Source organism: Ostrinia nubilalis, chromosome 27 (genome assembly GCF_963855985.1).
Source record: "Ostrinia nubilalis chromosome 27, ilOstNubi1.1, whole genome shotgun sequence".
Taxonomy (NCBI): Eukaryota; Metazoa; Arthropoda; class Insecta; order Lepidoptera; family Crambidae; genus Ostrinia; species Ostrinia nubilalis.
In genome coordinates this window covers 1614609-1626862 of record NC_087114.1, presented here as the reverse complement: position 1 = coordinate 1626862, position 12254 = coordinate 1614609, and the positions used below count along the sequence as shown (strand labels likewise).

Sequence of the window (12254 nt, the reverse complement as noted above, 5' to 3'; positions counted from 1 at the left end):
TTAAGGTGATGTTTAGTAGGTATGGGAATTACATTTTAAACTAGTGTATAACTCTTAACCAAGGAAAAAGTATTTGGGAAATGTTTTGTAACTTTTGAGACTGACTATACTTTTACATCACTCACCCCACTCACCGGTAAGGGTACTAGTGACAGACGAGCGTTTCTAAAACTTTTATTTGTACGCGCGTTTCTGTCACGTATTAAATTAGATTTTATACATCTGCCTGACTCATTGGTAAAAGTGAATAAACTAATTAATTTCACTAACTGGCCAAATAATAATAAGGTAGAATAGTCTCCTAAAAAAAGTTTTTTTAAGTATGTAAGCACCAGAATCACCCCTTTTGTATTAAGTATATAAGTCTTTTTTTACAATTTGCTCGTATTCACGCGATTTCGTAGCATCGAGCTATCTATCGAGTAGGAATGCCAAAACGCGAGTAAAAAACGCTCGTCTGTCATCTGGGGGCACGGCAGTGCCCCCGCCAAGTCGAGCGCGAAGCAAACACTGCCGTACCATCCTTTACTGGAACCATTTCGCCGCATTTTCAGGCCCCTATTTGAGAACCTCTGGATAAGACCAGAACGCAGAAATTTTCGTCATCTAGTAAGCTATAATCACGTACTTAAAATCTAAAATTTCAAGTCTGTTGGTCATTTAGTTCCGAAGTTAAGCGAAAGCAAAGTTTCGCATTTACGACACTCACTCACTGATAATCATCAAAATAGAACTAGTACTTCCCATAAACTCAGAGAGCTGAAATTTGGTACAGAGTTAGGGTTTAATGGCCACATAAAGGGAAAACTATAAAAACAAGGAAAATCGAAGATCTGGAGTAACACCACATTCATAATAAATACTACTCCGGCACCGTGGTATTCGCCTGTATCGCTCACCGCTAGATGGCGCTAGCACTAGCAAGCGGTGTCCAGATTTTTTTCCTTTCTAGAGCCCCCCGTCGATTAAGTTGAATGTTGTGTAATTTGCATTTCGTTGATTTCGTTTATTATATTGTAAGGTTCGCTAAGGTTATGTTATTAAAACAATTCTGATTCGTTGTCCATTTTAAAGGTCGTTGAGTTTATTTGTGTTTAATATCGTAAAAAATGTCGATAAAACGACGACGTTAAATAATTTTGCCACTTTCTACAAAAAGAAGTGAAATCCCACCAAAAACATTCTGTAAAAAACTAGCCAAGTCTCGATGGAGCTGCTTGTATATCTCTAAAAAGTAATGAAATCTAGACAAAGTCGTGCCAAGTCTATGGTTCCTTACTGCGATTTCTTTATTATTATAGTTAATGTTGTGTGACTTGGCCGTTGAAGGGTACAAAACCAGGTAATCCATGACACCATTGCACCAATCTGTCGCCAGAACCGCTACCCATTGGCGATGGAAAATTGCCACTTGGAAAACGTTGATTCAATAACCAGTCAATTGTAGGCTTAATAAAGCTGCGTATTTCAATAATACTTATTGTATGATTATCTTAATAAAGATTGTTCAACGGCCAAGTCACACAACATTAACTATAATAATAAAGAAATCGCAGTAAGGAACCATAGACTTGGCACGACTTTGTCTAGATTTCATTACTTTTTAGAGATATACAAGCAGCTCCATCGAGACTTGGCTAGTTTTTTACAGAATGTTTTTGGTGGGATTTCATTTACAGGGTGAAATTGCCAAATCGATGGCTCCTACGTATAAGGGCGAAACTGCCGCTTACGCCTTTTTCCAATTATTTAAGCAATGATTTCACTTTGCTCTAATCTATAACATCAGTAAGAAAAAAAATTTTTTTTTCCATTAGATACAAAATAAAATTTTAGGCAAATAGGCGTATGTGCAAAACTACGCCACGTATAAAGCCCAATCATACGATTCGTCAATCTATACGAGTAGTTGCTTACATAAACATATATTTTTTATAATCCAAATCTTAAATAAAGCCATGAAAATATTTAGCAAATTGTTTTATTTATAAATTATGACACATTATATAGTTATTTAATTTTTAGCGTTAAGAGTCGCATCTCAAACAAATTTGAAAATTATAAATTACTTGAAAAAATCGAACTGCCTAAGGCATCGTGGGTTCAATTCCCGCCTTAGGCAATTCGATTTTTTCAAGTTATTTATATTTTTTTTAAAAATGACACATTATGTTAAAAGACCTAACTAAATCTCGAGCACAGTATATGGGCGTATTTGCGTTGAAACGTAAAACGGTACATTAAACGACTTTTTCTAACTGATTTATTATTGATATAGCACATGATAACAATTAAAATAATTACATGCATAAATAAAGAGAGTAATCGCTTAAAATATTATATTTACGTTGTCATTTAAGTCTCTTTACGTTGAACAATATACATGAAATTATAGAAATATGCCGACGTAAAAGGGCAATGCGTAAAATCTCAAAATATATAAGAAAAATATAAAAATTGATAACAGCAGTAGCAAAAGCATTACATGTTAAGGCTAAATGTGAAATTTCATTAAATTCGTTTTAGTAGGTCAGAAGATATGACCCAAAAATATGGTTCTGGCCACTAAAATGGCTCTCCTGTAAAATTTACTTTTTTCACTTACGCCAGTATACGTAGGAGCCATCGAAATCTGTATGAAGTAACAAAAGAAGGGTCGAACAAAACTCGAATCAAATTCAAGGATATTATTATACAAATATAAACGATTTTTATAAGATTGGCAAGAGCCATTTTTTTGCGAGGCTTTTCCAAATCTACTCTGGTGATTTGTCTATAAAAATAGGTAAAATGCCTTTGAGGCTACGGGTTTGATTCCCGCCTGGGACAATTGTTTAAAACACAAGCACTTTGGACGTAATGTTTGCTTTACTTTTGTCACAAACCGAAAACTTAGATGGACCAATTCGACTAATATCAAATATTATATTAGTCTAATTGGTCCACCTAGGTTTTTCATCCTACCAGGTATTCTCTTAAGGTCATCGGTCTATTGAGCAGACTTTTGGGGAGTTTTTTTTGAAAATACTAAACAGTATAATGGAAGTATCGTGCGGTCCACACAGCATATGACCGCAGTCTGTGAAGGAAAACTATCGTATTCACAAACGATGCTTGCTTGTGAAGCAGCAAATCGAACGCACAGCATGTTTGTGAATACGGGCGTGTATGTGGTCACGATCCTCATCGTGAAAGAAGAAACATTAGAGTTGATTTGAAAGTTAAAAAGGAGGTCAAATTAGCTACAGACGTTGGGTTGAGGCGTTTAACCTCTCTTTATCATTTCGGACTTATGTTTACATGTGACCATAGATGATGAGGCACGAGGCCAACTGGTAGCAGGGACCTAGACCGGATCCCTGCCAGCTCCGGCTCACGTCGTAGCTACGGACCTCCCAGACAATAGGACAAACCATTTTCCTTATATACTCAGCGAGAACGGATATTCCGTCACCGCGATTCAGGAATGCGTTTTCAAGAATTTATTTCTCAAAAACTATCTAATATTCTGAAACGAAATTTGGGGGAAATCTGCAGGATAGTTAAATCTGTCCGTGAAATTTTTTTCGTATTGATTGCTCCAAATATGAAGATTTTATGGAAGGTTCAATTTTTTCGCTGTCGTTAATGGTAGAACTGACGGGTGGGAGAGAGATGACCGTTTTTCTTAGTTGCTGAGGCACGTCACAACAGAAGAGTATCGATTTTCAGAGCAGGACTCATCTTTCAGGCTATAAGTTAGACTAGGACACACTACGGGGCGTGCTGATGTATAGTTGAGCTCAAAAATTGATGGAACACCGAATTTTTCCAATCTCCAGTTCAGAGAAGATAGTATATTTGTCTTCTTTTAATGAAACCACTAAAACGTCAGTCTTGTTCTCTAATCTTTCTTACTGCAATGAAAATGGTGACTGTCAGGTCCTTCCAGAACCTATTCTTCTCCCTGCTTCTTTTCTTTTATGCTCAACAATATCTTAAAGACAGGCTACACCTATTACCACTACATATTCTTATGGTCTGGTCATATCTGTCACAGATCAGTTTAAGTGCAGTAATTGCATTTTAATGCACGTGTTTACCTTTTTTTGTGAAGGTGAAGTTAAAATCAAAGCAAGCAATGTTTAGTATTCAGCTTCACCGTAAGCTATTGAAAACAATGTTATATTTTCTGAAACTTTTGATTTCCACTGTACTAGAAACGGGGGACGGGGGTAGATCGCAACTCACCCCAAAGCAGAACTGCCACAATTTAGACCTTATTTAGATGTCACTAAGGCGATGTATTGTGGATACAGTATACTTTCTTACTACAACGTTGATCTGTATGGTTACAGTATACCATGTTAGTACAGCCTGTATACATGGTGAAGCGACTTACGCCCTTATTTGTACAGGAATAAGTCATGTTTTGTTAATTTATGCAATTTGGCGTACTGACCTATATTCACCAATCGCACCTATGCTATACAAGATTACTTATTTCAGCGACGATGATTTTCTTGAAAAAAAAAAAGACATAATTTTAATCCTACAAATATTATAAGCTAGCTTTTTACCACAGCTTCGCGTAGGTAGATTAGCAAATTATTACGAAACCAATGAATATTATGCATGAGAAAATATTTTTTTTTTTATTTTTTCATCAAATCCCAATGTTTTTAATAGTTTTTCTGCAATTCGGGACGGAGACAAATACAACAAATAAAAAAATCGTGAAAATCAGTCCAGCCGTGCTAGAAAACGTTCGAACAAACCGACTTTGTTTTATTATTAGAGGAGATATTTTGAATGTTTGTGAGGATGCATGGATGTTTGGATAATGTGGTACGTTTTCAACTTTTCACACTAACATTACTGAACCGATTTATATGATATTTGGTTAAGATATTGTTTGAGACCCGGGGTAAAAATTAAAGAATTTGTTATAGACAGTGAAGTCCTTATTTTTCTACTTATTTATCCCAAAGTTTAACTGGCAGAGAATGTGGCATTAAAGACTAAATAAATGAAAATATGAATCTGTATATTGTAAACGATGCTTGCCAGCAAATCGAACGCACAGCGTTGAAAGGAGCCCTGTGATTGGTTCGTGTGTCACCCTGTGCGTCCACGCGCACTGTGAGACCTCAGTAATGTTTGTGAATACGGGCTTTAGAGTTTTTGCATATTTATTTAAATCTTTATAGCGTTTGGGAATAATAACAATGATTTTTGTTTCAGAGATGTGTTGAAATAGCAGCAGGCGGTTGTACTCACCCATTTACAACTACAATTAAGAACGAAGAACAAACTACAACTACTACAGAAAAAGAAATATTCACTGAGACTACTCCATCAGAAATAACTACAAAAATTCTCGACAGTCAAGAAACTACACCATCAGAAACGACTGTTGCAGAGGTTACTACAGAAAAAGCTACAGAAGTTACTGTAAATGACAGTGAAAAGACTACTGCATCAGAAACTACGATTTCAGAAGAGTTTACTACAGAAACAGAACCAGCCATAGAAGTAACTACAGAAAAAGTTACAGATGTAACTACAGATAAACTTTCTGAAGCCACCATCGATGACAGTCAAAAAACTACTAGATCAGAAACGACGATTTCAAGTGAACTTATTACAGCAACAGAACAAACTCCCGATGTGACTACAGAAAAAGAATCTACCGAAGCTACCGAGGATCAAAAAACTACTGCATCAGAAACGACAATTTCAGAAATTACTACAGAAGCTATAGAAACAACTACAATTCCAGTGGAAACGACCACCAAATTCGATTGCCCTCCATTATTTATTGGAAATCTGCCAGATCCGGTCAAGTGTGACGCGTTCGTACTATGCGTCATGGGAGATCCGATATTCCTGAATTGCTTGCCTGGAAATGAATTTGATCCCGTTACTTCGGTAAGTTAATGATTTCAGTCTGTTAAGATATGTTTTCTCATCGTATTTTGAACTTTATTTCGTTGCATTAAGGTAAAAAATCAAGGATTTTTCACTTTTGTCGATTTTAATATAGCCAAGTACGCAATGAGTTAAGGTCATAGCAGACATATCAACTCGGAAAGGGATCAACACCGTATCATCTTTTACGAGCTGTCATCGCCTTATGAGCTGTCAATCGCGAGGCGAGGCGTTTACATTACGGTGCGGATAATTAGTGTGCGCTTGCAATAAGGAGTTTCATACATAGAATACTGACCGCCTCGAGTTGATACGGTTACGATCCCTTTTCGGTTTGATTAAGTGTGCTACGTCCTTAAAGCCTTTTAATTTATAATACAGATCAAATACTATCGAAAAACGGGACTATTCCCACCTCTCGTTCCCACCACTGCAACTCCTGTGTAGCCAGGATCTACAGCTTGACCGCCACAAAAACCCAACCAATGAAGGTCAAGTTTGTCCTACTCAAGAAAAAGTATACATTTTCGTAAACTATCTTAGTAATAGTTTATTTTTTACAGGGCTGCATCCCATTAGCTCCTGGTGGTTGCACCATGGGATCCGAATCGACGACAGCTCTATATACTGACCAGCCTTCAACAATCACTGACTCACAAACAGAAAACGATACTACAATGACCGCAGAAACAGTTGAGCCTATTCGAACAACAGTTGAGCTTGTTCAGACCACTTTAGAATCTTTAGAAACAACTACAGAGGTACCTACGACTGTTGAATTTGTGGAGACGACAGTCCAAGCAACAGATGACCCAGAAGTAACCACAAGGCTGCCAGAAAATATAGTTCTGCCAACAGAAACTACAGGGCTGTCATCAGAAACTACAGGGCTGCCAGAAGAAACTACAGGGCTACCATCAGAAGAAATCACGGAACTACCAGAAGAAACCACAGCTCTTCCAGATGAAACAGAAATTCCAGAGTTAACAACAGAAGTTCAGATTCCAGTAGAGACAACAACTGAAGAATTCGTTTGTCCATTGGGTGAATTTATCCAAATACCGCACCCCACTAAGTGTGACGCATATTACATGTGCACTGGACTGCCTCAGCCCATTCTACTGACGTGTTCTGATGGCCAGGAGTACGATATTGTGGAGATGGTAAGTAATTATTATGATTTCTATGGTCTATAGTATAGTCTGGTCTGTGAGCACGTAGAATTTTGTCGAATGACCCCAAGCTACCCATCCTTATCGCTCGCGCGTAATTATGTTGCTGTCGCGCTCGCACACTCACTGCGGGTGCCAGTCGCACAGTCGCGACAGCAATATAATTACGCGCTAGCGATAAGGATGGGTAGCTTGGGGTCATTGGACAAAATTCGACGTGCTCACAGACCGGGCTTTAGATAAAATACAATGTGTTATTATTATAAAAAATCAAAATCAAAATCAAAAAAATTGAACACATTTGAATTCACCACAACCCTATTTTATAAGTCATAGAAATAGAAGATTAATTATTCCAAGTTTGTAAAACAATGCCATTTTTTGCAGAGATGCATAAAGATCGCTGAAGGGGGCTGCACTTTAGGCCCAATTCAAACGACAGCAGTCGATGACAGCGCAGTTGACCAAAGCACAGTTGATCCAAGCACAGTTGCTCAGAGCACAGCTAGCCCAGTTAGCGAGGATTCCACTAATGGTCGAGTTGTTGACCCAGATCTTCCTGAAGGAACAACGAGCATAGAGCCATGTCCCCCAGGATTCATTGGGATCCTACCAAACCCTGACAGATGTGATGCATTCGACATGTGCACAGGAGATAAGCCAATTCAGCTATTCTGTTCTTTGGGATTGGAATTCGATCCGAATACTGGGGTAAGTTAATTTAAAAAAGCAACAGATAAATTGATTTCTTTTAGAAAGCTGCCGGTTAAAAGCATTATTATTTACTTACGCCCGTATTCACAAACATTACTATGAGGTCTCACAGTGCGCGTGGACGCACAGGGTGACAGATCACCAGACAATCACAGAGCTCAATTCGCTGCTTCACTTAACCCATATATGCCCAGAGGCACGAAAACGACCCAATGGCACATGTTCACTTGCGATGACAATTAAAAAAAAACTGTATGTTTGTTTTCTGTTTTAATGCCATTATTATAATGTTGAAAGCACTTCCAAGTCAAATATAACAGTAAATAAGTTCGTTCGCCGCCAGTTTTTTTCCAATTTGACATTGAATTTCACAGATTTTTTTGTTGTTGAAATTAGTGCACCCAGTCTCACAAAAATGTAAGTATTGTTTTATGTATTCTGTTTTGAACAATTATTGCGATTGAAATAATTAAATGAATATATTTCCAATGTAAATAACTAAGAAGTATTGTGAACATATAAATATGTGCTTTGTTATTTGTTACAAAAGTTCTGTTGGTCGAAAACGACCGCATGGGCATATATGAGACCAGAATGTATTTGTTCATAGTATAAAGTATTTCAAATAAAAGTCGTGTTTATTATATAATTGGTTTATAATTTCATCAAATTATAGCAAATAGTGTAAAATAATGATATTTGGTTAAATTAGAAACTTGAATAATTACACAGTTAGTTCAATTTAGCCATGAAATGCTGCAAAACACTTGTTTGTTTTTGCATACTGCACAATTTCTACGAATCTGACCGGTGAGGATCAAATACTCAGCACACATACCGCCTTAGTGTTAAATTAGAGGGCACTGTGCGTGTTGAGGGTCCAGGCTGAGTTCGAGGAGATCCCTTTGTTAGAAGCAAATTTCTAGCAATTTACCTTCGAAACTCTAAAGTGTCTACAGATGCTCCAAGTGATCTCGCTATTATGGCAGAGTTATTGATGAGAAGGAAAAAAATAGTTTGATGCATTTTCACATGATTGATTGATGTCACCGTCAATAATAACTCTGGAGTTTCAAAGGTCAATTGCTAGAAATTTGCTTCCAAAATATGGATCTCCTTGAACTCAGCCTGGACCTTCAACACGCCCAGTACCGTCTAATATATCACTAAGTGTAAGGCGGTATGGTACTGAGCATTTGATCCTCAAATTCGTAGAAATTAAGCAGTATGCAAAAACATTACTATGAAGAAATGCTGTAAGTGCGGTGTAAATCTCCATGAAAAATGTTTTGCAGCCTAAATTGTTCTAACTGTAATTATTATTCAAGTTACTAAATAAACCCAATATGATTATTATACACTATTTGTTATAATCTGTTCAAATTTGTAAACTTATTCTATGATAAATACGACTATTATTTGTAAATACTTTATACCATGAACATCTGTATTGTAGTCTCATATATGCCCAGGCGGTCGTTTTCGACCTACTGAAAAAAAATGAGTTCCAAGTACTGAAATCCAAAAACTCATCATGGTTCATGATTAGGGGCCTATAGGTATAGAGTAAATATACCAAATTACATAAAAATCTGGGACCTAAATAGTTCTGGGCATATATGGGTTAAGCAAGCATCGTTTGTGAATACGGGCGTTAGAATCATCCATGATTCAATAGGATCCTATGAATTTTTACTAGGCATCGAGCTACTAATGTAATTTTCATAAGATCGCATAATAATAATAATTTGTAGGGGTTCACATTCATTCACATTCGTTCTCATTCATTCATGTCATTCTGTTGTATGTACAATAAACAGTCGCATTTAGATCGCACTCGAAAACGGTTGTTTCATTCCGCCTCCTCACACTGGCTAATCACACACACACACGCCCGCTCCTATACGTGGTGACCCCGACGTGATTTGAACACGCAACCTTCTGATTTTGATTTAAATTAGTGGAACGACGCGACGCTGTCTCAAAGTGAATAAAATTAGCAATAACGCTAATAATAGGCGCTGGATGCAGGCCGCTACCAACCAGTCAATCTGGAAATAATTGGGGAGGCCCATGTTCAGCAGTGGACGTCCTGTGGCTGATATGACATTCTGGGACTGGGTAGTCAATGCGAAAAAACGCTCAACGGTTGGAATGTGCAGGTGTCAAAATGTCCATACGGACCGGCTGTTAGTGTGGCAAAAAGTATGAACGTCGAAATGAGCAATGGTTAAAATGATCTGAAGTTATAATGTCTTCGGGTTTATTTGAACAAGCGTCTTATTGTATAATGTTATGCTAACGTGAACACGTGTTTAAATGCATCAAGGTAAAGTCACGGTAATACTATCATACAGTATTGTAACTTCATATAAACGGAAGAAACGCGAGGTTTCCTTCGAAATTCAAATCTCGGTATGCGCTCGACATGCAAAAGTCGGGGGTGTCGCAAATGTGCCACAGTAATAAACGGACGATGCGACGTGTTGTTATTTAAACAGTAAGTGCTTTTATTATAAAAATAATTACAAGGACCTATTTATACAGGATGTTAGGTAAATGGGTTTATAAGCTGACACTAGCCCATGTTAACATAATGCATATAAATGGTATGGCGAAGTCAGTGATATCATAATTTTTTTTATACAAAATAAAATTTATGAAATCAGATTTGTATGAAAATTAAAATTATTAAAATGATGATATCAATTTTCTGACTCCACCATACCACCCATATGCACATGTTAGCCTAGTGTCCACAAATCCATTTACCTAACATCCTGTTTAATGATCAAGCATTTTGTACGCCTCCTTCAGTCGAGGCGCATACATTTTACGGTCGCAATATAAAATTTGTTACTAAATCTTAACACAAATATATTTTTTTAATTAAATCTACTAAACACAAAATAACATGCATTTTTATCCTATTTCATTGACAAAGTATTTTGTTTGTCAAAATAAAATAAAAATTACAATCACAATATTCATTCACAAAACTAGATAGAAATTCTAAGTAGGCAGATGTAATGAAAATAGGGTCTGCAGGTGGGCAGCCCTATCGCATGTTGTCATACGGTGACGTACCGCGCGGCTGTTGACATTTATTTCAAAAATATGGCCGAGTTGGAATACTGTATAGATAGTATTACCGTGGTAAAGTCATCATGTCCAAAAAAACTTTATTGACTAGACTACAAGAACATTGAACATTTTGACATTTAATTTTATTAATTTATTCATGAGCACAATATATCAGTTGATCATTTTATCTATCACACCTTTTGTTGTACTTGTATTTTGTGATGTGTACCATTTGTCACTAAACCATTGTAACCATGGTAACAATGTACATTTTGGCACTGGGACTTTTTGACGTTCATACTTTCTGCCACACTAACAACCGGTCCGGTCCGTATGGACATTTTGACACCTGCACATTCCAACCGTTGAGCGTTTTTTCGCATTGACTACCCACTCCCAGAATGATTTAGTTCATTCTAGTTACTTGAATATTATGCTAAATAAAATAGTACTAATATTTTACATCAATTTCTTTACAGCAATGTGTGCTGATTTCTGAAACCGGTTGCACAGCATCGAGGACGTAAAAGGATATTCTGAAGTTTGAAGACTGCCTAAAAATAGAAAGAATTGAGTTGCTTTTTACAAAATTAGTGCCTCAACAATTTTTATTTTTTTAGTCAATTTTATTGTACAAATTCAAATTATATTGCGATCCTTAGTTCGCACTTATAGCTACTATTTTTTTATTCCTACATTTTATTTTAGAACTGTTCACAAGGTTGTCCACAACTTTAGTACAATTTCTTTTGTATTTTCTTGAATTTTCACTGTAAATATTAAAATGAAATAGATCGATTTTCTTATTTTATGTAAATAAAACTTCTACTATTTATAGTTATTATCTATATAGACTGACAAAAATCCCGCCATTTTTTGTGTTATTAAAAGTCACGATTTTGGTTGTGATGTATATTTGTTAGTTATTTTTAAGTGTTTTTATTGAAAACCAGAAATATAATGCGCATTATGAAAAAACATCTTTTTTATAATTATATTTTCCTACCCTTACCAGGCCTGTTCATCTCCGCGAGTTTACATCGAAAACAAAACACGCACGATGGCCCACCTACAGGATACTATTCGACAAGGCCTCACATACGAGCGAACATTGACTCACGCACGCGTATTCTTGTGTATGATGGAAGAAAATAAAGAAAATGGTGTACTAAATACTGTGCAGTATTTAACTGCCTAAATAATAATAAAAACACAGTATGTACTTTTTTAAGTTGCCTCAAGACACTGAGAGGTAAATAAGTAGTTAATATTATTCATGACTAGCGGCCGCCCGCGACTTCGTACGCGTGGATCTCGTTTTACCCCCCCTTCATCTATCTTACGCCGTTTAGATTTTTTCATACAAATGTTTTT

General features: G+C 36.6%; 1 protein-coding gene across 1 annotated transcript in view; it reads left to right on the top strand.

Annotated features, from left to right (window-relative positions):
• Positions 1-11863, top strand: part of LOC135084891 (mucin-2-like) — a 43746-nt gene extending 31883 nt beyond the window's left edge. Inside the window, exons 7-10 of the mRNA XM_063979626.1 lie at positions 5224-5910; positions 6474-7073; positions 7470-7793; positions 11360-11863. Coding sequence (XP_063835696.1) covers positions 5224-5910; positions 6474-7073; positions 7470-7793; positions 11360-11407 — 1659 coding nt within the window. The 3' untranslated portion in view covers positions 11408-11863. The remainder of the gene's footprint in view (positions 1-5223; positions 5911-6473; positions 7074-7469; positions 7794-11359) is intronic.
• Positions 11864-12254: the final 391 nt, after the last annotated feature.